The sequence below is a fragment of the Tilletiaria anomala genome (assembly GCF_000711695.1).
Source record: "Tilletiaria anomala UBC 951 chromosome Unknown K437scaffold_30, whole genome shotgun sequence".
Lineage (NCBI taxonomy): Eukaryota > Fungi > Basidiomycota > Exobasidiomycetes > Georgefischeriales > Tilletiariaceae > Tilletiaria > Tilletiaria anomala.
This window is the reverse complement of record NW_013546992.1, coordinates 58,076-84,479: the sequence shown is the minus strand read 5'-3', so window position 1 is coordinate 84,479 and position 26,404 is coordinate 58,076. Positions and strand designations below refer to the sequence as shown.

The following is a 26,404-nucleotide window of genomic DNA, read 5'->3' as shown; positions in this document are numbered from 1 at the left end:
AGTGCATGGAATCCTTTCAGTCTGGTTGCGAAGAGAGAGAGAGAGATGATATGAGCAAGAGCAAAAGAGAGCATAGCTCGCATGTATGAGATTGATGACATGAGCGCATGATGTAGAAGGTAGCTGCCAACAGGTTTGCGTCTTCTGGAGTGACCTTTTAACGTTCTCACCGTAGTCATACATCTGGGAAGCGCGTTGCAAAGAGGTGTGTGGAGACGAGTTGATCGCCGGACCGAGGTCAGATGAGAGCAGCAACTCTCGTCGGCAAAGAAAGCTATTTCCAGCAAGAAGCCATTAAGGATCGGTCAAGCGGACGGCTAGAGACGAGATAAGCGACAACCAGCACCTCTCCTCAACCTTACTTTCCCGTTTGGCAAGGCGGTAGCAAGGGAGCGACGTGGCAGTTACAGCTGTCTTGTGCAGCCGCTGCATATGTTCAAACGGGGTTCGTGCTCCATTATTAGCAAATCGCCGTTTCGCATCAGGCCCGATTTTCAAAGAGAACCAAGTACGAGATCCCTGGGCTAGCGCTTCAGCGTTGTGTGCCCGACTCGACATTGGTAATCTAAAACGACAACGCACTAGCACAACAGCGGTGGTCTGCTGAGGTTGCTGGTAGCTTCATTTGCGCCTTTTCCGGTCTTTTCGAGAGAGATTTTGCTTTGTCATCCAGGGTCCGGTAGACAAGCAGGGACCAACCGCGCATCCAGACATCACGACAAACCGCGAGCGTTTGGATTTCGAATTGGCTGTTTGTCAATTTTCGCCGCCTCGATTGATTCTCCCTTGGCTGTCAAGCGTCAAGCCCCACTTTGCCTGACTAGATCGCCTTTGATCAGCCCCATGACTTGGTAAGCAGTCATCTCGACGGGTTTATGTGCAGAGACAGCTAACGAAGGCTCTGGAGCCTGCTCCACTCAGCAGACGGGATTGGTGAGCCACTGGTTAGCTTGAAAAGGAATCAAAATCAACCAATCCACTCAAGCATCCGCGCATCGTATCGCCCACTCGGCGCGTCTGTGTTTGGACAAACAGCCAAGCCACCGGTCCAAGCTCCAAGGCCGTTCGGCTCTAACTCACTTGACGCAAGATGGGCCTGCTACCCTCCCCTTTCCGACGGACGTCGACGCCGCCACCGCTCGCCTTGCCGGGGACGCCAGCATCTGCGGGTTCAACGATCAGCAGTCCGTCAGTGCCTTCTGCATCACCGCTGGCATTGTCGCCAGAAAGTTACCTCTCGCCTCTTTCCCCGGTGCCAGCAGCAGCAGGAATTGATGCTTCGTCATCCTTGTCACTGGTAGCAGACGCGTCAGAATTCGAAGATGCAAATGCATCATTAGGGTCCATCTTCAGCCCAGGCAGCACACACGGCAGGAAGCTGCGCTCAGGAAAAGAACGGATGATGCTACCCGCGTTGCTGACCCGGAGTCGCAGTCGCAGCACCAGCCGAACAGGCGGCAATGATGGCGACGAATCGGCAGCGCAAGCAGAGGCGCAGGTCAATGGAGCGAACGGTAGCAATGCGAGTGGGAATGAGAGCATGGCAAACAAACTATCGACTCAGCGACTCGCGCAAACACTGGTGTCACTGGAACCTACGTCAGTCACATCATCTTTCTTTCAACTTGCCCAGTCGCAATCTCCGTCAGCACCATCGTCCCCCTCCGCTATCACACGCTCGCCAGACCCCGCGCCTTGTGGAGGCCGCTTGGCCGAGGTTCCGCTCGTCGCTGGCGAAGCAGATGTGGCAGGGGTGGGAGCAGACAAGGGCATGCTCCTCCCTCCCATTTCGGATATCTTCCTCCAGTCCTCCACTTTATCACCCTCTAAATCATCATCGACGTTGCTTCTTGCTTCCTCTCCTCGCCGCACTCCTTCCATGCAGACCTCGCCGATGCTGCGAACCTCCTCGCTATTTTCCCAGCCCACTGACACTCCAGCAGTAGACGACTTGCTCCTCTCGCCACCGCATCCTGCCTTCATGCACGGCTCACGATCGAGCAGTTACGCTAGCACAAGCGGGATGAGTGGAAGCGTGAGCGCCATGAGCAGCATCACCAGCAGCTGCAATAGCAGCTACAGTCGCGACACCATGGCCAGCGCCACCTCCCTCGAGAGCAACGGGTCTGTGCCGAAAGCTATTGCTCCCAATCTTCAAGGACTCCTCGCTTCTGGCACTAACCCATTGGCTGCCGGAGCAGCAGCGTCGACAGCAACGCCGGCGGTGGAAGCGCGACCAAAGGCGCAAACGACTCAAGAGCCGGAATCATTACGCGGGCGTTCGCGCAAGGAAGGTCTCGGCACGCTGAGGCGTTTCGGCAGCCGATTCCTCAATCGCTCCGCGGCAAGCCCCACGTCGCCAACCGACGCGGTCCTTCCGTTGCCAGCACAGATCCCGTCTTCCTCTTCCACCCCGGCGCGATCGCAGTCGCAGTCGACAAAGGCTAGCACGGTTGCTACCAGTATCGGTGTCTTGAGCAGCCGTGGTCGCATGTCCGCTTCCACCTCAACGTCCACTTCTGCCTCTGAGCACTCCAGCAGCCCGCCGCACACGCCGCAGACACCAGGATACGGAGACAGCGTTGGCGCTGGCGCTGCCGTCAGCTTGCTTTCCAGCTTCAGTATCTTTGGCAGTGGCAACAGCCTCTCGGCAAAGGATGGCATTGCCAAGTTCACCCATCAGCCGCAGCTCCCCGCTGTCGGGACCGCCCCATCGATCGACAGCCTTATGACCGACAGCCGCTTGCCTCAGCTGCCACCGATGTCGTTGCTCGGCCCGCAGTCTGCCAAGAGCCAGCGCAGGAGTTCTGGCGCCAACGTAGAAAGGAGTAGTATGGTTTCTAGGGGCCGTGAGCTGGTCAGTCCGAGTCTGCCATGTGGAAGCTTCCGACAACTGTATGTGACTGACGCCTCTCGTCCTTCTCTTTGTATCACTACCAGCCAAACACGGAAAGTCACATGCATGGCTTCAACCCCATACCCGATAGGGGCAGGGGGGCGGGTGCGCTCGGTCTTGACACCGCACCGCAATGCGTCACAACGAACGATGAAACCATCGGCGATTCTGATTTCCTACGCGCCGTCCTCAACTTCTCCTTCTCCGACAGCGAAGGAAGTGGCAGCAATTTGCATACTCGTGCTATCTCGACAAGCCGACTAGGAGCACGGCCGGATGGCTTGCCGCCACGCCACACGTCGCTTGCCAACCTTGGCGCCGTCGCAGACTCGAGCCTCGCAAGTGATGCGTTCGGAGCTCTGCAGGGCCTTCCATCCTCATGGAGACCAAGTTCATTCCCCTCGCGACCCAAGCGATTGACGGAAGCGCAAGCCAAAGAGATTGAGGAGCGCGAAACGCAGGATAAACTGGCGGGCAGGAAGGTGTATCGCCACATGCGTCCAGGGTTGTTCAGAGACGATGATGAAGATTCCGAAGATGATTATGGCGATGAGGATGCAGATGAGCGCTCTCACCCATTCAACACGGCCGCCATGCGGAGCGCTGATGGGCCCCAAGCGTCCTCCCAGCATGCAAAAAATCCGTTTCCATCCACCTTCAAAAAGGCCAAGGCGCCTACTTCAGGGTCGAGAGGTCAAAGCTTGACCCGCCCCGAGGACTGGCCTGGGCTTGACACGCCAGTCAAGCGCGCCCTGTACAACTGCACCCTCTTAAAAGTACATCCACAACTTGCCAGCATCGTCAAGGAGACCAACCCGCAATCCGCCGTTGCGATCGTCGAGCAGAAAGGAAAAGCAGCGGACGAGTTGTGCTTCCCGCGCTCGATGAATGCCAGCTTGAGGTTGCAAGAGCACGAATCAACATATTCTGTGCAGCGGAACCTGCAGGTCGCGCTCGGGAGGAGCCTGGTCATGCGTAAGCTTAAGCGCGAAAACCTCACCATTCCCGAAGAGGTCGAGATTGGGTGGTTTCAGAGGCGCTACGGCTCAGTGTCCATCCCTGCCTCTGCCATCACAGCGGCATTCATGGCCAAGGTGTCTACCAAGCCAGAGGCCTTGGCGAGACCGAACTTTGTCGCTGCTACCGCACCTGATGGTGTGATTGACGATTCTAGCGGCCTGGCGGCTTGGGCGCGACGGCCGAGTTTTGCAAAACGCTCTGCCATTTGGACAAGCGACTCGACCGAGGTGGGTGCGATTGATCGCACAGCAGCAGCACCGCTGGTATTCTCGGATCGTATGTGTTCGCTTGCTTCCGTCTCCAACACGAACCTGCTGGCAGATGCTCCCGCCACCGCGCGCTTCAGGAAGCGCGAGGGCGCCAACGTCCGCGCGATGCCGGCTTCTGCATTTTCAACTTCGCTCATGGCCAATGCGTTCATGAAGGCCCTCGGAGCCGACAGCAGGTCTGATATTGGCCAGAGGGCCTCGCTAGGCAGAAGCCGGAACAGAGATGCGCAGCTGAAGAAGGTGCCTCCACCCTGGATCGCGCCACGAGATGCGTCGGAGCGCATCTCCCTTCAGAAAGCAGTCCCATTGCCTACGGCTGCCTCATCGCCGGCGAGGCAGCCGATGAGTCCTGCGTCACCCGCTAAGAGGGCTTCATCGGCATCCGCTGATCGCCCAGGCCACCAGCGATCTGCATCAGTGGTGTCTCCGCTATCTTCTCCCCTGGGCTCACCCAAGATGAAGATAGGCAACTGGTCTCCCACAACAAGCGACGAAGAGTCTGAAGAGGAGGTGCCTCTTTCGAAATTGCGCTTGAACCCAAAGCGGCGTTCGTTGTTGCCTCCAGCACCAGCACCAGCGCCCGTTGCGCAGGCGGCATCCGCCTCAACGCAACAGACACCTTCTTTGACCTCTACTCAGCGTGCGCAGTTGGCGATCGAGGAGCAGCGGCGACGGAAGCAGGCGGAGCTTGAAGCTCGCCTGGCTCACGAAGCACAAATGCAACGAAAAGAAGCCGAAGAACGGCTCTTGCGGCGAAATGTGCGCGAATTGAAGGAGGCGCGAGAAAGGCGTCACAACACCGCTCGTCAGACGCTCTTCACAGAAATCAACTATGGCGCCGGAGACCCATCGAGGCCATCGCCGTCAGAGACCCTGAACAGGAGCAAGACTGCCGTAGAACTGACGAAGGCAGCCGAAGGCAGCGCCGCGTCGCCATCAGCACCAAGTCAGCGCAAGGAAGACTCGATGCTTTCACAGCCAGGCCATGACGCTCGAGGCGGCCGTCGCCGCTCTTGCCAGCCGTCGGGAGACGATCGTGCTGCGGTGACTTCCCATCCTGACTCGATTACGTCGCCAAAGGCGAAAGACAAGAGCTTGAGATCTCGCTCGATGCGCCCTCCCCTCGTCGCCAGCATTCCCTCCACCCCCTCAATGCCCGTCATGGGTATGCCGCTTCAGATCCCCGCTGCTTACCGAATGATGGGCCCTTCCGCCTCGCCTCACCTGCCTCATTCCCTCAGTGGCCCGATACCAGCTTGGCAGTACGCTCAGCCGACAGCATACGCAGTTCCCATGCACCCTGCGTCGTACGGCATGCCGCATAGCCTCAGCTACCACCCGCACAATGGCGGTCTGGTCCACCTGCAACCTCACGATGTGCCACGCTCGGCGACGCAGCACTTTGCGCAGCGCCAGTGCTGAGCGACCGATAACCTAAAGGGCTATACCCCACTGCGTCTGCCGCTCGCTTTGATTCATCCATTCGTAGAACCGCCCTGCAACTCGTTTCTTTCTGCACTACCTGTTAGAGTTGCTGCATACAGACCTGGACAATGCATGGATTATGCACTCGCACAGAAGCAGCGCCACTGCTCTTTGTCATGAGCACTGTATATCCTCTCAATGTGGTGCACTTTGAGCCGCTTTCGAAGCAATTGCACACAGGAGCCGCCACATCTGTCCGCTAGAACGGAGGTAGAGTGTCGTTCGACGCATGAGTCCCAGCGATTGCAATGGCAATGACCTTATACCGCGCGCCATTTGTCCGCTACAATGTGACAAGTAACCCTCTGCCACCTCATGTATGGCTGCAGATCATCTTGCTGAAACGGCGCTACGGCGAGGCGGAGAAACAAGGCAGTAGGCTCAACTCTATTGCTGGACCCTACAAAAACACCCGGAAGTGGAATGGCGACGCCGGGGTTCCTCCTTCGGAAAGCATCCAAAATCTCCAGGAGTGACGTTGTAGACCTATACAAACGTGCTGATTCCAGCTTCCAGGTAAATATGATAAGAAGCCGAAGTACCGGAGCCAATCCAAGGGAGGCATGCGTTCCTGCCTTGATTTGTGGTTCTTATGTGCCATGGCCCATATTATACGCTTCAAGATGCTGGATGAAAGGTTACGTAATTTGGTTGCACATGTTACGAAGAAAGGTGCCAATGGTGCCACCAGCTTCCTCTTGGGTTCGCTGGGAACTGCATCATTCGTGATCAGGACTCAGGACGCAGAACGTAGGCCACCTCATCATTGTCCAATTACGCTAATCGCTTCGGTGACGGCTAACGCCCACGACCTACTCACGACGAATATTATTCAGGGCCCGTCCGAGAAGAATGCATCCACGATGGTACCGTACCGCGCGCCTTTCCATCAGGACGCTACAGATCATGGCCATGGTGCACGTCGTCACGACTCATGTCGCTGAGATTCGATGGACGACGGGATCGAGCATGCTACCGACCCTTGCGGCATCAGGTGATCAAGTCTTACACGTACGCTGGCCGCTGTACAATTTCACTCAGCGCATCAAGCGCACTGTCTCAAGCTGGGCTGCAACTTTGGCCCCAACAGTGTCCTCGTCGACCGGGTCGTTTTTGACTTCTGGAGATGCCGCTTCGCGCGAGCGAAGAAGGCTGGAGGACAAAGCATGGGAGAAAATCAATCTTGCAAAAGGCAAGAACACCTACGGTCTCGAGCTAGGTGATTTGGTCGTCGCCACATCGCCCATGAACCCATCCAAGACAGTGTGCAAGCGCGTCGTCGGCCTCCCTGGCGACACGATCCTCGTCGACCCCAGAAAGGATGCGCCAAGCATTACAGTACCAAGGGGTCACGTCTTCTTATGCGGTGACAATCTCAATAACAGCACAGATAGCAGGCACTATGGTCCCGTACCGATCGGACTGATTAGAGGCAAAGTTGTTGCGAGGGTAGGCATCTCTTTCACACCTCACAGCTTAACTTGTATGGGATCACTGACATGAAAATACATCTCCCTTCACGCTACAGGTATTCCCATCGCTGGCCTGGCTTGGAAACAACCTCGAATTGATCACAGAGGGCGCATCTTGATGTCCAGGATCAAATATCAGCCTCCAAGACCAGAGGCTTAAGCACCGTGCCCACAGCTTACAATCGCTGCAAGCGCAATGCCTTGGTTCTTCGAACATGCCGTTATTTGGAGCCCCCAACATCATCACAAAGCGTAGTCTGGTGCAGGCATGGATACTTCTCGTCTTGCACACTCATTCTGCGCACGTGCACTCTCGGTAACACACTCCTTGGCTCGATCGCTGCTCGGCGCCGTGCAGGGATAACGCTCCGATACAATGGATGGCGAAGGTCCAGAGCAACTCTCGAAACGCTCGACAACAGCAGGCGCGCGAAGCCGCCGAGTCCGCGTCTTGCTTTTCCACCAGCGCAACACCCATGCGTGGACTCAGATTCAATCTGCCACCTTCGTTGAGGTGGTCTCCACTCAATGCGCCACACTAATGAAGCGCTCATTAGCGCCGCCGTCACGTATCAGCTCCTTCAGGCGTTGCAAGGGCATCGCCACTCTGTGATCGCTCAGTAGGTAATTACGCCTGGTCTGCACACCAGCAGCAGGCGGACAGGCCGAAACACCACGTTTTTTGTACCCTCATAGAGTGTACGGAAGAGGGAGGAATGGATAAATACGTAAGAGTAACTATGGACAGAAGTGAAAAGTTGCGAGTCAGGATATGATGCAGGAAGAAGCAAAGGGCGTGGGCTAAACGGGTGTTAATTTTACTTCTCCGTCTTGCTGGGCGGCGCCGCCTCTTTCGTCTTTTCCGCCTTGTCTGCGAGCTTTTTCTCCTTGGCCTGCATCTTGGTCTGCTGCTTGGCCTTCTCGCGCTCAAGCTTCTCGTTCGCAGCCGCCCCCGCCTTTAGGTCCTGCTCCTTCTTCTTTGCGAGCTTCTGCTCCTGCCTTCGCACGCGGCCTTGTGACGTGCAAAAGCTGGCAAACACGCCACCGCGGCCGACATCGGCGCTGAGCGTGTCCGCCGAAAAGCCGGTGCGGTCCGGTCGTTGTGACCAGGGAACTGTGCAGCAGCACGAGATAGCGGCAAGGATGTCGCAGAGGCCAACAAGGATGGCAAATAGGCCGCGGATGAGAATGGAACCGATCTCGCCAATGGCCAGGAGGGCGTCTGTGTAATGGGCGGTAAGAGAAAGTAGAAAGAGAGCATGAGAGGGATGAATCCAAGGCTCGAGCACAAAGGCACAGACTCACGCTCAAGGAGCTCGCCAGTGTACATGAAAACGGAAGCAAAGCAGCTGAAGACGACACCCATTGTAGCGACGTTGAACTTTGAAGAGTAAAAGGGTATTCGATTGGACAATCGGTGCCTGGTTGGTCGTCAAAGGGCGTCGTTGCTGACCTTGCGCGGATCAAGGATCGTGCTGGTGTATCGGAAAGGGTGCGTGGAGAGATGGATGTGTGTGAGAGATGATTCGGCTCTTGGGCTCTTGCTTCTTTGGGCCCGAGTTGCGCTGGTGTTGAGGTGAAGGAATAAGAAGCTCCAGAGCAAGTATTGTTGAATGTGGGAGGGCAGTGTATACCGACTTCTACACGCGGGTTGGATCCATGTATGCACCGTCAAGATCAGATTTCGTGAAAAAGCCGTTTGTCAGTGCTTGCGACAAGAGGCTGGAGGTCGTTAGCGTTGCTTGGGTCGTTAGAATGGTCATCGCTGGCAGACGAAAGAGAGGTGCGTAGGACGAAGTAGACAGGAGGGATGTCAGCTTTAATAGGAGTGGTCCCTGGATTCGGAAAGCTACACGAGGGAATTCATGAGATTACAAGACTCAGTTCCGCCCCACCTTGCAACAAAGTTACTCCGACCGGGAAAAGACGGCGCGTGTGGTGTCGGCTGTCCGGCTTGTGCTTCTTGCCGAGTGTGGTGTGGATGTCGTTGGAATCCATAGGAAGCTCACATACCTTCATATACTTGCATGGAGTTGTGGTCGATCCCCGATGGTGCACTCGAGGATGCCACTATGCTGGCAAGCCGCGCAATCTGATCCTCATTTAACAAGTTGTTCACGTCGCGGTCCTGCACCCCCACCCTGAAGCGCACACGCCAGCCGGAATCGCGAGGAAACTGCTACGACCTACCGCACCATGTCTGCCCGACACCCACTCCCCGCCTCGTCACCGTTACTGGCGCCGACTTCAAAGCCCATCTCACTATCTTTCCCAAACCCTACGGGAAAGCCGGAGCATGAGGGAATTATTGCTGTACTGACGCTAGATGCACCCGAAAAACTCAATGCCATGCGATATGAGGACACAGTCAAATTCGTCGATGCGCTGCAATGGATTGCTAGTCAGGACAAAGTCGTCTTCACCGTCATCACCGGTAAAGGAAGATTCTTCTCAGCGTGAGTCTGGAAATCTACATCCGAACAATAATCCCGTCCAGGACCGAACTCTACGATATACACTCCACCTGAATGCTCTGACTTTGCTTGTGTGACGCAGCGGCGCAGATGTGAACGACCCTTCGCGCGGCACCCCTTCCTCTGCCGCTCCGCTGGAGCCAGGTACCGCCCCGCACACGCTAGAAGTCAAGAAGCACGTCTTCTCGCGCTTCTCCACCTCCAACCTAGCTTTCGCGTCGGCATTGCATTCACACCCCAAGATCCTCATCGGCGCGCTCAACGGACCGGCCATCGGGATATTCGCGACGCTTCTGGGGCACTGCGACCTCATATACAGTTTCAAGGAGTTTTGGCTATCTACGCCTTTCATGGGGCTCGCACTTGTCAGCGAGGGAGCCGCTGCTCTGGCATTTGCCAAGAAGATGGGCCTCGGGCGCGCACAAGTCGCGTTGCTCGAAGGCAAGAAGATGGAGGCGGAGGATTTGAGGCAATGTGGATTCATTACGTGCGTATGGATTTGCTGCGATCTGACAGACTCACAAGCTAAAATTCCCATCCTAATTTTAATCATCTCCCCTGCACAGACACATCTTCCCCACACCGCCAAACACCGCGGAAGAATCAAAGAAGCACAAGCACTACACGCCCCCGATCTTAGACCTCGTCCTCTCACATCTCTCGCAAAAATTCCTTCCGCCCATATTGGACCCATGGAGCCTGCTCTACACGAAAGAGCTCATCCGCGCAGCTAATTACGACGGATGGGACCTTGCGCGGACCAACATGGAGGAGATCAAAGGTGCCGAACAGGTCTTCATGAGCGGTCGTCCGCAGAGACAATTTGAGAGGATCAGCCAAGGCGGGAGACACAAGCTTTGAACCAAAAGCTTGTTCCATTTCTCTGTTGGCCAGTCAATCAGCAAATATGTTATACCTTTTGTGTGGCATTGTCTATGAAGTACGATGATACAGATTGTTGCGCTTGGTGTTAACGTTATGGTTCACCGAATGTAGACAATCCTGCGTATTTCGAACGGAGACCGGCACGAAACCTCTCTCTTCATTTACCCTACCGCCTTGGTAGATCGCACTGAAGCCATCATCGGCTTTACACCGGGCGACCGCTCGATCAGCCGATGCGCAGCAGCTGTGCCGTTAGCAAGATAATGGCTGAGCGAGCGAGATGGCGGCGCGCTTGGCGACGCTTCTTCCATTGCAGACCCTTTATTCGGTGTCGACACAACGACCCCCCGGTTGCATCCCATGTGTGCAAATGCTCTCCCGCGCCGAGGTTGACGGTACTGCTCAGCGCTACCCTCAACGCGTCAAAGACGGCGGCTTCCTGATGGTTGCGACTCACCGCGTCGAGGTTGCGGCACCTGCCGAGTCGGGCTGGATGTCGAGCACGGCAGCCATAAGCACAAATGGACATGTCATTTTGATCATGCGCTGTGTGCATCTTTCTTGGTAATGTTCACTTGAGGACCACGGATCTGCTACCTTGACTCGAGACGAGCTTTCGTGATTGAGGTAGGACGGAGCGCAGATGGACCTCAAGGAGGGGAGGACATGGGGATGCGGCGCCGTTCTCGAAGCCTCAGATGATGAGAGGAGCCTATGGATATATGAATTTGGGTGCAGATGAAGTTCTTTGTGCCATTTTTGGAGGAGCGAACGTGTATGTCAAAGTCTGCGACGAGATCGATGAGAAGGGAGAATGGATCCAATCGATCAGCTGATGGGAACACGGCGCTGGCGTTTCCTCCGATGGTGCGGCAGGGAAGCGTGCGAAGCGACCAGCTTGCCGGGGCTGACGTATGCTTTTCCCCATGCAAATTCGAAATTAAGGCAACCAGCAAAGCGCACACCAGACAACAGCCGTTAGCCGTGCTGTTGACAGTCGCTACAATGAGCATGCAACTCGCTGTGAACGAAGATGATGTGAGGACATCTCTCACAAAAATCTCCTGTGATCGCCGTCAGTTTGGCAGCGATTGCACATTGATGCGAACATATGCTTAGATTCTCGGAGTTTCAGCTGAAAATATGGGATTAACTCACTAATTGTCCACCCTCAGCATCACTCCATTTTTTTCTCATCCGCCTGAGAAAACCACACCCATGGAATCCCAATCAAAATCCTTCGAAGCTCGAAGGGAGGATGCTGACTCTGAAGTCTGAAAGCGCCATGCTATAAAGGGAGATTGAAAGAGAGAGAGAGTGTGTGTGCGCATTTCCTCCTTACTCGCACGTCGGAAACGCCTTGACGCGACACCACTAGAACGGATCAGATCAAGTCGGCTCGACGTTACTGAGGCCTTCTACCGAACGGAAACGGAAACGACGTAGGCAAACGGAGCCGTGCCGTGTGTCCGAGATGGACATGTCAGCGGTTTCGACCGCAGATTCGTCTTCGCTGGCCCTGGCCGTGGATTTCTCGCAGCTCAATAGCCAGCTGGAGGAGGAGAAGGGACTGGCAGAGGTACATTCAGCTGAGGCTCTGGATTGCGAAGCTATTGGCAAGCTGACGTAAAGCATCGCTTGTTCTCCACGCACTCTTCTTGGACGCACCAGCGTCTCCGCGAGCAATCCAAGCTCCTCGACCGTTCTTATCGCCGCTTGAGCTCGCATCTCAACCGCATGCATTCATTGCCCGCATCTTCGCTACTGCATGAGCTGCTCCAACCGACACAGCCCATGTTCGCTGAGGTGCGCGAACAGGTCGCAGGCTTGGCGCAGATGATCCCGCCGCACCGATACTATCAGTGGAACCAGACTTTTGACTGGCAGATCAAGAATCTCTGCTCTTGCGCCGCACTCGCATTCTTCCTTGCGACGGGAAAATTGCTCGACAAGCAAGGGGCGCAAGACGTGCTCGGAAGTGAGCTTCCATGCGGTGGCACTTCGGATGCATTGTGAAGCTGACATCGATGCCCTCTCTCTCAATTTTTTTTGTTCCTGCAGTCTCATCTTCATACTCAGACCGACTACTGCTCAGCACGGAAGACTACCTTCTGTCGCTTACGCTAGTAACCAACGAACTGTCTCGACTGGCCGTAACAAGCGTTACACTCGGCGACTTTTTGACGCCCATGGCACTCAGCCGCTTCGTCAAAGACTTACATGCAGGTTTTCAGCTGTTGAATCTGAAAAACAACGAATTACGGCGGAGATTCGATAGCATCAAAGTGCGTCGCCATAGAGTTTGGGCGTGAGCGCATCGCTGACACTCATCTTCCCCATCCGTGCGGACTGCACAGTACGACGTTAAGAAGATAGAGGAGGTTGTCTACGACATTACACTGCGTGGCTTGATTCCAGCGCAGCCAGTCCAAGGCGCGCAGCGCACTCCAGGTTTGCGGGACGATTACACTGACGAAGAAATTCGGCAAGTCATGCATCTCCTCACCACCCAAAAGTAACAAGCCATGCGCGCTGTGCATCGACACCAGCAAGTCATAAGAAAGGCGACGGCGCGACCAACTGATCAACTGTAGCATACACGAGTCCATGCAATTCAAAAGCGTTGATTATTGTACACGATGGACGAGAGGACAAGGCACGACTGAGGCATACAAACCGTTGTTCGCACCGCCTCATCACCATCGCCGCCTCACCCTCGGAGGCGGAAGGTCGACAATGGGATTGAGCTCTGCGCCACTGGCGTCTGCAGCTCCATGTTCGGCCTGCCGCTCGCTTGGCCCCGTGGGGTCTGACGCTGAATGCCACATCCACCCCTCCCGCTCCTGCTGTCCGTCCGTCATTACTGTATTGGCATCACTGCCACGCAGCGCCCACCGACTGGAGGGTGAGTTGGGCGACGATGCAAGCACCGAGACCGTAGGTGTAGATGAAGCAGGACCTGTTGAGGGTGAAGTGAGCGGCGCCGATCCGGTGTGGGCTATTGACGTTGATGCACTATTGTCCATGTCCACATCTTCATCCATCGTGGAAGACAAGTCTGTGTCATGCGAAGCGTGCTGCTGGTGCTGAGCACACCACTGTTTCAACACGTCCTTTGCGAGCTCAGCAAGCTCCTTATCGTCATTCGTGCCGATTGGCTCCAAGATTGAGCGCAGTTCGAGCGTTGCGAGGCCTTCTGCTTCGGCCACGAGGCGTGCGTTTACGTCGTTGGAACAGAGGATCGTCACGGCGCCAGTCTCGTTCTGCAGCTGCTTGCCCAATTGGACGATCTGCTCATCATTGGACTGCAAACAATTAATCATTTAGTTGAGAGCTTCGATGGGGAAGGAGGGTCCGACGTGGTATTCACCCCTGCTTTTGAATTGTGCCGGGATAGATGTTCTTGCGTTTGAACGTGCAAAGCCCAGAGTGCCTCCGGCAGTCTCACGCCACTGATATTCCACTGTTTCTGCGCTCGCAAAGCTTGTAAGATCCACACATTGGCTTCCTGAGCAGATCGCTCAACGCCTCCGAAGTCACCGTCGCGGCGCCTGCCTCCCTTCTTGAGGCCGTCCAGCTCGCGAAGCACGACCTTGGGTATGATCATCGCAAACGGGCTGATCGTTTCGCTTTGCGACGTGAGATACTGGATGTTGTTGTTGAGCAGAAGCGAAAATACGTGCTTGAGAAATCCTTGATGAGAAATCAGGACATTGCTGCATCGCAGTCTTGTGTCAGAGTGAGCAACGGAGGTGTGAAGAGAGGGACTCACGTGTCCAGTAGCATCAGGGAAAAGCCGCCGCGATCGCCCAGCTTCTTGAAGCCACTGATATGCTGGGAGACATCGTGTGCGCCCAGCGACTCGGAGGCGTCGGCATTGACGATACCTGTCGACTTTCGTCGAGGACCGGGGCCATCCAGCAAGTCGAGGGTAAGACCTTTGAACTGGCGCCCGTCCGCCAGATCTTCCGATTCCATCAGCTCCTCTTCTTCCCACTTCTCCTCATACCGAAGCTCATTGGTGTTCACATCGTAGACATAGTCGCCGCGACTGATTGTCAAGCGGACGGGGCCGTTGCGTGAAGAGCTTGGCGAGCTATCGTTCTTGGTGTCGAGCTGCTGCTTCTCATTCCAATAGTCGGCATACGTCCCGCCCATCGCCCATCAGATCATTCGCGCCGATCTTGCACTCCAACCCAAGCGCACCAGTTTACGTGTCCATAGACATCTGCAGGAAGTGGATGGATAGCATCGTAACGTAACGCGTGGAAGCAGGAATTGGCGTACGGAGCCCTCAGGAATCGGGAATGAGGATGAAGTAGTAAGGACCATCGCGGCGGTCGAAGTTCTTATGGGGACATCGGTATATAGTATTGTGCGTGCTCATACACTCCGGCAGCGTTCTCTCCGCATCTTCAAACAGAAGTTTATGATGGAAATGCTTTCCATGGCACTATGCAGGAGGTATATGCTCTTGGCTGTTCTGGAAAACCGCAAAGCTCGCTGACTTTCTCTTCCTCTCTCTGTGCCGGCGGCAGCCCGTCACCGCAGGCGCACGCAAGCACACAAGCCAGCCGCTAACGGCTGCCAGCGGGCCGCGGACCTCGAGGACCTCCAATGCCCGAAGTAGGCGCAGCGAACTGCCTGCTGAGCCTAGCGACGTTCGACAGCGGCTTGTCCGCCTGCGCTGCTGCAGAGCCGTCAGCGATAGTCGCGTCCGCGTCGCCCTCTTTTCCTTCGGACGTAGAATGCAGTGCGGTGCTGCTAGCGGGCAACGTGTCGTTGTTCTCGCTACCAGCATCGATAACATCGAGGCTGTGGCTGTCCATATTGAGCTCGTTTTTGACTTGTGTGTCCTTACCTGTTGTTGTTGTCGGTAAGCTACCGAGCATACGCTCAGATATGGGGGTAGGCGTCGCGACCAAAGCGCTTCCACTTGCGTCATCCTTTACCACACCGTCGCCACCATCAATCTTCCCCGTCTTGGTGATGATCTTCGGCTTCTGCAAGGGGCCGGTAGCTGGAGCGAGCAAGTCGGACGGCTGCACAACCGTGTTATTCAGGACGGATAGCGACGCACTGGGACTCGGCGACGCAGCATCCTTTATCAATGGCAGAGGCGGCGCATCACCATGCGCCGCAGCGAGAGAGCTGCGGCTGGTGCGCATATCGATAGGCTTCGTGCGCCTCCGGACGGGCGCGCGTCGCTTTGCCTGGTTCGCGAGTCCGGACTCTTTAGCCTTGGCCGCGACAATGTCCGGGAAGAGTTTGTCGTAGTTCTTGACCAGGTCGATTACCAGAAGCGCAGGGTGCCTTGCGTAGATCGTCTGCGGCAGCTCGCTTGGTGGGCGCAACAGAGCTGTATCACGAGAAAAATTAAAGTAAGTCAAACAGTTCTTGGACAGTCAAGACTCCTCCAGCGACGCGCATGTAGCCATGCAGACTCACCTCTGCCAGTGCTCATGCCCAGCTTTTGCAGCCACATGGTGTCCGCATCCTCATCCTCGGTGCTCTTGTACAGCTGCGAGAGGTGGCTAACCACAGAGTCGAGGCAGCTAAGGTGGACCTTGGGTAGCTTCAGCAGCACAACCCCGAGGTCGTCGAGGATGCCTTTTGCGATCTTTTCGTGCACATCTTTGGACAGAGTCGGCGGCACGGCGCTCTCGACAGCAGGCTGTTTTCCCTTGACGTCCGCCTGAGCAGAAGCCTCCTCCGCTTCTTTCTCCGCTTTGTCCCCATCAACCGCCGACTTGGCATCTGTTGCAGCACCGACCTCGCCCTCGCCCTCGCCCTTGCTGCTGTTCTGGCCCTTGAGCGCCTCCTCCTCTTGCGCTGAGGCTGCGCGGTAGACGCTCCAGACCATGTCCCAGCAGCTCTGCATGACGAGCGTTTCCTCGAGCTCCATGGCCCACGTCTTGACGAGCGCCGCGAGCACGGGCGGGTCGGCGCGCCCAAGCAGGTTAGCGAGGATCTCTTTGTCTGGGCGCTGCGCACGCAATGCGGCGATCAGCGCAAAGCGCAACGTGTGCACGGAGCGCAGCGGCACCTCATAGATCCACGCGCGCCTCTTCTCGGCATTCTGAAGCGCTTGCGACACTTGCGGCTGCGCAGACGTGGATGCCTCGTCGTCCTTCGCGCCATGCGTTGCTGGCGACGTCGACGCGGGGCTGGGCCACCGCTTCTCATTGGCATACGCATCGCTCAGTGCGTGAAGAAGCAACAGCAGCGCCCTCGGTGGCTCGGGCAGCTTTTCACCGGCAGCAGTGGCAGTAGCAGCAACACCTCCAGCAGACTGCGCTATTGCGCTGCCGTCATCCATCGGCGAACCCGCGAGCGCACGCGCGCGGTCCCAGACGAGCAGGTTCATTCCGAAGCCCTCGCTGCCAGCGCCGGCGAGCGTCGACAGGTCGTGGTGGTAGTACGGATGGAAGACCTGGGGCAGGGGCTTGTACGGCGCCGTCGCGAGCACGCGGATAGCCGTCGCAAAGTCCTGCGTGCTCGAATAGGCAGATGGCAGCTGCGCGAGCCGCTGTGCCGCCACGCCACCACCGCCGCTGATGCGCGCGAGCGGCTCGAAAGCGCGAGTGTACTGCGTGATGGCTGGTGGGCAACAGAGAGCACATCGCACGAAGGAGAATGTTGTAAAGCATAGCAGGTAGCCACCAAAGTGAGATCTCGAGCGTCAGCATTTATGCAGCGGAATCTGAATGCGGGGTCAGCGCATGTACACGCACCAGATTTGACCGCGCGCTGCCGATCTCCCTCCCAGCGCTGGGTGAGGCCGAGGTGCTCCATGGCAACCTCGTCAAACTCAGCACGGAGGCGATCGAGCCTCTCGACCGCGGTGCGGTACTTGTCCTCGACGTTCTGCGCATCGCGGCGCAGACGGATGTGCTTCGGCTCGCCGAGCGAACCGACGCCGGCGACGGCTGCGCGCAGGTTGCTAACGATCGGCGACGTGGATGCCGCGCGTGTTGCGTTGTCGATGCGGGACAAGACGGTCGAGAGCGTGCTGGAGCGCTTGAGCGCCGTACCGCCGCCGCCTGAGACGGAGCTGAGGGACTCATCAGCAGCAGCTGCTGCAGACGCCAATGTCGAGTTGTCCAGGGCGGCATCATCGCTGTCAGCACTGCCGGCAGACTTGTGGCTCGAGCGTTTGTCGAAGCCAAACTTCTCGCGAAGCGTGTCGCGCCGCTTGAGCTTCTCCTCGTCGTCCTCGGGGACTACCGGTTTCGAGTCGTCCTTGTCAGCGGCGTTCACGCTCTCTGGTGAAGCGGAGGTGTCGACAGCGGACTGGCTGATGCTGATATGACGCTGGCCGTCGTGGCCATTGAGTACCTTTTCGCTCCTGTTGGGTGGCGTGCTGTGCGAGGCAGCGGCGGAGTAGGGGAACTTAAAGGGCGTATGAGGCGCAGGCGAAGAGGCCGAGGCCGCGTTCTCGATTGGCGCGAAGCGCGCGTCGTCCTCCGCCTCATCCGCGGCCCTGCACTTGTGCTCATACGCGGCGCGCAGCTTGTCCACCTCCTCGCCCATGATCTCGATGTTGGCAAGCCACTCATCGACGTGGTCCCAGCTGCGCTTGACGCGCTCGCGGTGCTCACCGGTCCACTTTCCAAACGGCTCGAGGATCGTGTGCTCGAGCAAGCTCGCGACGCGGCCGTGCGCCTCAGCGTGCGCCCGTTGCGTCTCCTGCTCAGCGATATGTAGGACGCCCGCTACGCCCGCGAAGCCGGGCACGTTGCGCTGCAAGGCGCGGAAGGAGGACGGGCTGCGTGCCTGCGCAGCGGCGCCGCTGAGGATCGGCGCATAGTACGTCGGCGAGGGCGTAGGCGTCGCGAGCGACTCGGCGTACGCGTACTCGGACGCGGCGCGATGCTGGACGAGCGCGAGCAGACGCGAGTTGAGGTCGATGCCCGCTTGCAGGTGCGCGTACAGACGGAGCAGCGGCGGACGGTAAGTGTTATACGAAGGCGGGACTACACCTGCACCGGATGATGAAGAGGAGGAAGGTGCCTCGTCTACGAACGAGCCGGCGTGCACATGCGTCGGCCCGGACGGCCAAAACGAGGTTTGAAATGTCGGCGGGAGGGAAATAGCAAGCGCCGAAGGAAGCGTCATGATGACTTCTATATGTGCTGTTTATTTCTGTGGTTACACAGGAGCGGATCCTTCCCCTTGGCGTACGAGACGAGGCTGAACCGTGAGAAGCGTGCCAAGAGGCAAGAACCACAAAGAAGTGGTCGATCCTTGAATAGCAGATGACGAACTAGCTGGCTGGCGTGTTTGCCTGCCTGCCTGCTTAGGCAAAGGGTCTTGCAAGCTCCTAAATCGACTCGGGCTGCCGCTACTGAAAATGATTGGCTGCCTGTCGCAGCAGTGCCTCGCCCGCTGTGACCAGCGAAGACAAGTGGAAGTGCCGACTTGACTGTTCGCAAGGGAAGTGCTGACGGGAGAACCTGTGCACCTTGTTGGGGCTTTTGCGAAGGTTGCTTTCCCCTGGGCGACACGGTCGCATGGAGCGAACAGCTGGCCTCTTTGTGTGTCTGTCAGTGCTCCGCTATGCAATGACTGTTCTGTACTCTTGGCTATAGTTGTCGAGTAATCAGTTTTCAGTAAAGGAAGGTCGAACTGGCTGGAGTCGGAGAGGTGCCGCCGAGTGTGGCTGCCACCGTTGGGCATCTGTGGGGTGTGCCCTCGTTGTCCATGGCTTTGTGGCTGCGGGGCGGGCGCGGGGCTGGCGAGTTGCGGCAGTGCGCTGCGCTCGGGCCAGCCACTAGACTTTGTCTCTCCTTTGCTTGGCTTTACACACGGTGGATATGTAGGCCGCAGCTGACTCCAACAAGTATCGAACTCTGAAATCCCGCCGTGTTCCGACTTCAGAGAGTCCAGACTGCTGCTCTTTGGCCACGCATCATGTACATGTGTAGGATCTATACTCCATGAGGGTATATTGAGTATAAACAAGTGGGCGCAGAGTCGCAAGGACACCCCGCTGATGGAAGCCTCGACGGGGCGACCCAGTGCGCCGTCTCCCTCCTCGGTGCGCGCGAGCGGAAGCTCCGGCGGCCACCATACACATATAACCCTTTGTACTTCCTAATACCCTGCATATCCGTTCCGCCACGGTACTTTGCGTCATTCACGCAATGAACCGCAATTGTGGCATTTGCTCTATCGGCACGGCTCCAGCGTCTTTTGAGAATTTTTTTCACGAACTCTTTCTCTACCGCTCCGTCAAATCCAGATGTCCATAGAGCAATGGCTCTGTCGTGGATGCATTCCACGTAGTCCTCTTCCGTCCATTCATCGACTTTGACCAGGCTCTCCGGCTCGATCCACATCAGCTTTGCATCATCTTTGTTCTTCGCTCTTCGATCCGCAAAGTACCACACTTTCGGTCGACCAAAGTAGTACCAGTCATATTCTTCGTTTAAGCATCAATCCCACTCTGCTTCAGTGTTGATACTTTAGACAAACTTCCGATCTTGAGGGAAGTTCTTGACCCGATGCAATAAGCATTGAACATCATTGATATGGTCCATGTTGATGTGCCGCGAAATTCTGGGCAGCAAGACCGCAATGTCAGTTAAAACACACGAAACTTCACACCCCCCCCCCCAAACCCCCCTCCCACCGAAAGCAGTCTCGCCTTGCATCCAACAAGCCTTTCAGCTCACGGCATGTTCATCAGCTCACGGCATGTTCATCTGAGCCCTTGAAGTTGGGCCTCTACGCCATTCGGACCTAGTTGCATCTTCAAGTAGCTCCAGGAGTTGACAGTGCTCAACGTGATAATAATGAGGATAACGTACGGTAGTACGTGGGCTAGGATCTCAGCTCCGATCATTCCATACAGCAGCATTGTAGGGTTCACTGCCAAATCTCAACAGGAAGCCCAAATTGGCTTCGTTTGGGAAGCACTGTTTTTCCTCCTCCCTTTAGTGCGCTACACACTCCAAGCTCTATACACTCGACGCGCCATCCTCGCCCACTGATGATGCGTTAAGTTTGACCTCGGTTCTAGACAGAGGCGTGCACAAAGCGGGTACTCTAGCCTCGAAGCCGCACAGTGCGACCTGTAATAGAAGAAAGAGAGTGTGAGATGTGGGAAGCCTAGCATGGCCTCATTGGAATTACAACGTCAGAGGAGGACCCTTCTTCCACCCCCAAGCAACCATTTTCCTCTCATCATCAGTCATCCCTCATCGCTTCATCCTCGCAATAATGTTTCGATTTCGAATTCGTCGCCCTGCAAAGCAAACTCTCAAGCCACAGAGCTGTCGTCCCGCCGCCCGTCCGCTGCGGGCAGGGCGCAGCAGGCAGAGGGCTGCTTTATGGTCAGACTTCGGACTCTCCGAGATTCAACATGCTGCGACGTGGGGCTAATTCGAATACACATCCAAATCTGCAAAGTGCAATCGACTGTGTTCATGCTTTCTTCGCATAGTTTTGCTCGGATGGCGATACCTTGTCGTTTCGGCTCCCTATCGAGTTCAATGTTCAAGACTACAAGCGCATTGAGTACAGGGCAAAACCAAAGCCGCTTGTCGATAAACAAAGTGCGGAGAGTCACACCTGGGGAAGCTGAGGCGCCCTTCCGAAAACGCTGTCACGGATGGGTGAATAACGGGGTGCAAACAGTGATCGCTGAAGGTTCGCTCGATGGAATGCATGGCCTAATTACAGTTGTCAGCTGCCTTCTCAAAACGCACTTAGCGCTGAAAGAAGCTCATGTGAGGACTTTTGCCCCACTCATTCGCGCCTGGCCTCCCAAGGACTCTGCGCGCTCATGACGTCCTACTGCGCAGCCACATGTTGGAGAACATTTCGTATCGCAGCGTTCCTTTTGCGAGGATCGAGTTGTATATCGCAAGTTCGGCCGGGATGAGTCGGCCAGGTGTTTGATCCTTGCCCCTTGGTAGGGAGGGCGCCCAGATGGCCAACTGACGCGACCGGCTGGCCCCGATCGATGCTCAAAATACTTGCAGAGCGTCAGAAAAGCCGAACAGCTGGACCAAGGGACCGTGTCGTAGGGGGCGCCTCCCCATCGATGTGTGGAGGACGTCGTCTGGGGGCCCAGTGCAGGCTCAAGATCGCGGACGGTTCGCGAACATGGCTGACGCCGCCATCATGGCCCTGATGCGGCTCGTAGACGTCGTCCTGAAGTGTTTGGAAGCACCGCAGTGCGAGCCCTTGCTCGCGAGGAGCGGCTGGTGAACCATCGGCCGTGATCCTGGCGCATCATCGCAGGGCTTGTACGTGAAGTGCCGGTGACGGAGCGAAAGTGTTGGAGCGACGTTTGCACACGTGGGTCTACTCTGACGAGATGCCTTCGTCATGCTCCTCTCCGGTAGCGCGCCTTCCATGTCGTCCTGACCGGAAGCAAGTCGGAATAGAACAGCGCGCAAGTCAATGTTGAGAGAAAGACACGGCAATGCGGCGTCCTTAATATTCAAAGGTCATCCACAGTGGGCTCTTGTGGAGAGCATCAGGGTGCGCGGCTCAGCGTCAGATTCAGCCGCATCGGGCCGGTGAAATGGCGGCGACGTGGCTATGACTTGGCGATCACTCGCTTGGAGAAGGGCTCGCGTTGCGGCGCTACGTGGAAGACGAAATCTTCTTCTGTTGAATCATCGACGTCGACCAAGAGTTCCAGCTCGCTCCACCACATATCTGCATACACTTTGTCCTGGATATACAATAGGCTAAGCGCCACTCTTCCGGCCGAGCCCAGCAGTGGCCGTCGGACTCGCCGTTTGGGTGAAGGTTCCTGGATATTGGTCTCTTAAGCATTCTCCAACGTTGGAAGGAAGACGTTGGGGCGATGTGCGAGCATCCTTGATCTTGACTGCTGTCCTAACCCGGCAATCCGTTTGCGCGGCGATTCTGCAGTTTGTCGTTGGCACCGCGTCGGCTGTTGATTTGGTGCGATGAAGCTAGCCTGCGTGGTGGGTTCGAACGTGTGCGTTACCAGCCAGCCGGTCTGCGTGTCTGCATGTGCCGCGGAAGAAGCATGCAAACGGGTGCGAGGCGTCTCGCAGAGCGCGAGAGGCACCATCATACTCGCGGGGTGGCGGCGATGTGGTGCGCCAGTCCCTTCCTCTGGCGCTTCCTTTCCGACAGCGGCCAGCGGTAGCGGTGCGAACGTCTAGTCATTGGCGGGCGAGAGCGTGTTGGTGCACGATGCTGTGCTGTGCTATGCTGTGACCGTTGTTGGTACCCCTCTACCTCTGGCTCATGCTATTCGCCCGAGGTACAGTGTAGTATGAATAGATCAGAAGGCTTGGCTTTTGCTGCGCTTGGGGTCATTTGCACCGAACTGGAAGAAGCGAAGATGAGGATGCCTTCTATGCTACGCTAAGCATGGCGGAACGGGAGAAGCGCCCAGTTGAGCGAGCAGAAGAGTCTAGGCACGACCAAGCGAGCCAGCGACGGAGCGCCAAGCCTTTGTCAGATCCAAATTGACCGCACTGTGAGAGTCGAGTTGAGCGGCCATTCAATTCGCGTATTCGAGTGCCAAGCACTTTTCACAATCGCTCACCCGCTCTCCCCTTCTCTCTCCCTCTCTTGAACGCTGGCTGTCTCACGGGCTGGTGTGGGCAGTGTAGGCAAGTCGTACTTGTGTGAAAGCAGAGCGTTGGGCATGCTACACCATGCATACTGCTTACTATACACCCTATGCGCGCCTTCTCTCTTCTGCGGCCCCTGCTGGCTGGCTGGCTTGGCTGGCCGTGGTTGTGAGCAGCGCTCTGCTTCCTTGGCGCTAATGCACACACACACCCCTGAGGACATTCTATAGATGGAATTCACATCCATCACATATCCTACGCTTTCTCTTTCGCCTGCTTCCAGCGGGTTTCCTTGGTTTTGCAAAAGTCTCTTCGACTCTTCCTCGATGACCAAGACGCTTGCTGCTGCATTTCAAGATATGCACTCATCCATTCACGGCAGCCGTCTTGGGTCACCGTCTAGATGGTATATCTATCTCGCTCCAGCCTGCCAGGCCTCCACATGATGGCCTCTGTCTCTCCCTAGCCCTCGCGGTCACCGTCTACGCAGCCTCTATACCTCTGTGCTACTGGTGACAGCACCGTCGCCGGACCGTCAGCAGCCTATAAAGCATCGCACCACGCACTGAACCTCACAAATGTCGCTCAAGGCCCTTAGCCAGCTGCTCGCTGGCCACAGGGGCAATCGTGCATCCACATCCAGCTCCTGCTCTAGCTCCACCGGTAGCAGCAGCAAAGGAAAGGGAGCAGGCACATGCAAGAGTGCAGGCACAAGCAGCAGCCGCGCGTCGAGCCCGACGCCACCCGTCAAACGCAGATCCGCGTCCCTCTCCCTGTCCGGCCCCTCGAGCGGGGCGACGGCTAAGAAGAGCAGCAGCAATAAGCGGGCGTCGACCAGTGCGCTCGCCACCCTGCCAACGCCAGCGGCCGCGGCTGCGGCCGGGGCGAACACGCACGCGAGCACAGCCCGCACCCCCTTCATGGTCCCCTGGCCGCAGGCGCTGCTCGCCACGAGCGCCCGCCCGCCGCGCGAATCAAATTCGCATGCGCACAGCCCAAAGACACGCCTCGCACCGCTCCCTCCACACAGCCACGGGGCCAGCGCCGGCGTGGGCGCGGGTGCCAGCTCCAGCAGTGTGCAACAGCAGCAGCAGCAGCAACACGAGGCGGCCAGCCGCAGCGGGGCCGCGCCCCACCGCCGCCGCTCGACGTCGCCGCCCGCTTCGCCGCGCGGTGCTCCTGTTGAAGCAGCCATTTCGTCGTCACTAACAGTCGCGCCAGCACAGCGTTCGCCCTCGCCTTTTCGCGCTGCGCCCCCAGACACATGCACCGGTAAGGGCTCGTGCCGCACGTTGCGCCAGCCATTGACCGCTTTGGCGTGCACGTCCTCATCGACGTCTGCGCCGACAGCCGCGCGGCACGCATCTCCCTCATCCACCTCCACCCCCACCTCCATATCCTGCACCTCCACTTCTTCTGCGTCGTTTTCCTCCTCGACCTCGTCGCAGCAAGCCTCCACCCCCGCTTCTTCGTCCGCGTCGTCAGCGCAGCAAGGGAGCACGTGCTGCACGGCAACGAGCGAGGACACCGCGCGCAGCAGATGGCGCAGCCGCTCGGTCTGGGCCTCTCGCTCTCCCCGCCGCCCCCGCCGCCGTCACTGCGCACTTGAGCTGTGATCAGCCTGGCTGCGTGTATATACCGCCCGCCTACTGGACTGTCATTATTGCGCGCGCAGCAGCAGCTCATGTACTTTCTCCCCTCCGCGCTATCCATTCCATTTCCGCTGCGTGTCGCGCAGTTGCATGACCGACGAAGTGTGTGGCATGGCGTGGAATGACAGACAAGGAAAGAGACGCGCACACGGATCGGCGATGCGCGTCGGCGACTGTGCGCCAGTACACGAGTGTATGCGTGCATGTGTGGTACCTCACTATTGGTACAAATAAGTTCCAGGAACAGACCCTCCTCACGCCGGGGGAGATGCGTGCGGAGGTCTAGCTCTAGCGAACAGCTCCCGCTCGACGTGCTCGCACGCGACCATCACCATGGTGCGCATCGACTTGCCTCCATCTGCGTTATCCTCACGCTTGTCACCACCATCGAGCACGACGAGCCCGGGGAAGGTGCCGCCAGGCTGGCCGTCATCTTGCCCTTCGCATTGCCCCTCCTCCAAAGCAGTAGCGGCAGGAGCGCCGTGCTCGACGTCGCCGCCCGCAAAGAGATGTCGGTGCGCTTCGACGTACGCAGGCCAGACGGCTTTGTCAAAATAGCCAGGCGGGTCCTGGCGTTAGCCATAGGGTGGGATGGGTGAGCGGTGGCGTGCGTCAATCTCCACCTTCCTGCGAAGCGAGCAACTCAAACGCTCAGCTCACCTGCCACAGCGTGCCCTCGGCGGTATTGTAGCCGCTGCGCTCCGTGCGCCGCCGCTGGAGCGTCGCCCTGCGCGCGCGCAGGAAGAAGCGCACGTCGAGCTGCCGCCGTACGGACGGGTCAAAGTATAGCAGGAAGCCATCGACAATGCAGATCCGCAACTGCTGAGACTGCGCTGCGGGCGTCGGAGCCGATGCGGGTCGCGCTGGGGTTTCGCATGATGAGCACGTAGGCAGCAGTGCGCGTCGGAAGCGCGCTTGCCACTCTGCGCGGAAGCTATCGGACAGCGGAACGTCGGGCAGGATGTTCAGGTGGTCGTGCGAGCTGTGTGATTCCGGCAGCGTGCCCGCTTGGCGCAAGTGGGAAAGGACGGCGGACATGCGCGCGTAGTCGATCTGCTCATACCCGTGCCCGTGACCGTCCCGCCCCATTTCGAAGGTGAGTGGAGAATGGGTAAGATCGTGGAGCCGCGCACGGTGTAAGGGTCAACACCCGACGCACCGAGCCGTACGGAGTGTCCCAATCGCGTGCGTTGATCGCATCGTTCCACGGTAAGTCTTCCTCCTTAGGCGCGAAGTCGTCCTGATGCACGATCATCACGTCTTTCGAAGCAGCCTTGCTCTTTCTCTCCGCCCTGCTACCAGGGGACGCGCCCGAGCTAGCATCTGCCGTTCTCGCTTCAGGGCGATCCTGCTGCGCACTGGCATCGACATTCGCGTTCGCGCTCAGGCCCGCATTGAAAGCGTCGACCGCGGGGCTGAGCAGGTCTACCAGGTGCTTGGCCAGCGTCGTCTTTCCTGAGCACGTCGCGCCGCCAACGCCAAGCAGCAGGAGGCGCGGTGTACTTGCCGTTGCCGTTTCTGTTGCCGTCGGTGGCTCCATCGTGCCTGCGCTCCGCTTAGGCCCTGCACCGTGGATCGCAGCCGGCCGCTGTCCCGGTAACTCGAAAGGGAGTGCGTACGTGACAGCCAGCGAAGACGAGCTGTGAAACGGTGTTGCTCTTGTTGCATGCAGCTGGCAGCGG

At 57.5% G+C, this 26,404-nt stretch overlaps 11 protein-coding genes across 11 annotated transcripts; 6 read left to right on the top strand and 5 right to left on the bottom strand.

Annotated features, from left to right (window-relative positions):
• Positions 1-1,090: 1,090 nt before the first annotated feature.
• K437DRAFT_267885 (uncharacterized protein) lies at positions 1,091-5,607 on the top strand (the record flags this gene model as incomplete). The annotated part of the gene is made up of 2 exons (XM_013388379.1): positions 1,091-2,857; positions 2,941-5,607. The coding sequence occupies 2 exons, from the start codon at positions 1,091-1,093 to the stop codon at positions 5,605-5,607; spliced, it is 4,434 nt and encodes a 1,477-aa protein (XP_013243833.1).
• Positions 5,608-6,558: 951 nt separating this feature from the next.
• On the top strand, positions 6,559-7,122 carry K437DRAFT_217381 (LexA/Signal peptidase; the record flags this gene model as incomplete). The annotated part of the gene is made up of 2 exons (XM_013388378.1): positions 6,559-6,726; positions 6,868-7,122. Coding segments are annotated over 2 exons (423 nt in total), but the record flags the coding sequence as incomplete, so codon positions are not given.
• Positions 7,123-7,707: 585 nt separating this feature from the next.
• On the bottom strand, positions 7,708-8,930 carry K437DRAFT_255884 (uncharacterized protein). The gene is made up of 2 exons (XM_013388377.1): positions 8,448-8,930; positions 7,708-8,364 (listed from the first exon to the last, which is right to left on the bottom strand). The coding sequence occupies exons 1-2, from the start codon at positions 8,506-8,508 to the stop codon at positions 7,961-7,963; spliced, it is 465 nt and encodes a 154-aa protein (XP_013243831.1). The 5' UTR covers positions 8,509-8,930; the 3' UTR covers positions 7,708-7,960.
• Positions 8,931-9,176: 246 nt separating this feature from the next.
• On the top strand, positions 9,177-10,602 carry K437DRAFT_99718 (ClpP/crotonase). The gene is made up of 3 exons (XM_013388376.1): positions 9,177-9,598; positions 9,699-10,103; positions 10,183-10,602. The coding sequence occupies exons 1-3, from the start codon at positions 9,339-9,341 to the stop codon at positions 10,475-10,477; spliced, it is 960 nt and encodes a 319-aa protein (XP_013243830.1). The 5' UTR covers positions 9,177-9,338; the 3' UTR covers positions 10,478-10,602.
• On the bottom strand, positions 10,540-11,148 carry K437DRAFT_99700 (uncharacterized protein). Its single transcript, XM_013388375.1, has one exon. The coding sequence runs from the start codon at positions 11,055-11,057 to the stop codon at positions 10,728-10,730; it is 330 nt and encodes a 109-aa protein (XP_013243829.1). The 5' UTR covers positions 11,058-11,148; the 3' UTR covers positions 10,540-10,727.
• Positions 11,149-11,798: 650 nt separating this feature from the next.
• On the top strand, positions 11,799-13,109 carry K437DRAFT_99694 (Translin). The gene is made up of 4 exons (XM_013388374.1): positions 11,799-12,080; positions 12,173-12,479; positions 12,563-12,786; positions 12,859-13,109. The coding sequence occupies exons 1-4, from the start codon at positions 11,976-11,978 to the stop codon at positions 13,018-13,020; spliced, it is 798 nt and encodes a 265-aa protein (XP_013243828.1). The 5' UTR covers positions 11,799-11,975; the 3' UTR covers positions 13,021-13,109.
• On the bottom strand, positions 13,099-14,814 carry K437DRAFT_273691 (uncharacterized protein). The gene is made up of 3 exons (XM_013388373.1): positions 14,274-14,814; positions 13,872-14,217; positions 13,099-13,806 (listed from the first exon to the last, which is right to left on the bottom strand). Exons 1-3 carry the CDS (start codon positions 14,657-14,659, stop codon positions 13,198-13,200), a joined length of 1,341 nt encoding a protein of 446 aa, XP_013243827.1. The 5' UTR covers positions 14,660-14,814; the 3' UTR covers positions 13,099-13,197.
• Positions 14,815-15,078: 264 nt separating this feature from the next.
• K437DRAFT_262467 (uncharacterized protein) lies at positions 15,079-18,619 on the bottom strand (the record flags this gene model as incomplete). The annotated part of the gene is made up of 3 exons (XM_013388372.1): positions 15,079-15,860; positions 15,950-17,101; positions 17,236-18,619. The coding sequence occupies 3 exons, from the start codon at positions 18,617-18,619 to the stop codon at positions 15,079-15,081; spliced, it is 3,318 nt and encodes a 1,105-aa protein (XP_013243826.1).
• Positions 18,620-20,491: 1,872 nt separating this feature from the next.
• On the top strand, positions 20,492-21,441 carry K437DRAFT_99667 (uncharacterized protein). Its single transcript, XM_013388371.1, has one exon. The coding sequence runs from the start codon at positions 20,620-20,622 to the stop codon at positions 21,292-21,294; it is 675 nt and encodes a 224-aa protein (XP_013243825.1). The 5' UTR covers positions 20,492-20,619; the 3' UTR covers positions 21,295-21,441.
• Positions 21,442-23,482: 2,041 nt separating this feature from the next.
• Positions 23,483-24,831, top strand: K437DRAFT_99556 (uncharacterized protein). The gene has a single exon (XM_013388370.1). The coding sequence runs from the start codon at positions 23,649-23,651 to the stop codon at positions 24,684-24,686; it is 1,038 nt and encodes a 345-aa protein (XP_013243824.1). The 5' UTR covers positions 23,483-23,648; the 3' UTR covers positions 24,687-24,831.
• Positions 24,832-24,946: 115 nt separating this feature from the next.
• On the bottom strand, positions 24,947-26,336 carry K437DRAFT_234762 (P-loop containing nucleoside triphosphate hydrolase protein). Its single transcript, XM_013388369.1, has 4 exons — positions 26,152-26,336; positions 25,882-26,001; positions 25,383-25,775; positions 24,947-25,291 (listed from the first exon to the last, which is right to left on the bottom strand). The coding sequence occupies exons 1-4, from the start codon at positions 26,260-26,262 to the stop codon at positions 24,977-24,979; spliced, it is 939 nt and encodes a 312-aa protein (XP_013243823.1). The 5' UTR covers positions 26,263-26,336; the 3' UTR covers positions 24,947-24,976.
• Positions 26,337-26,404: the final 68 nt, after the last annotated feature.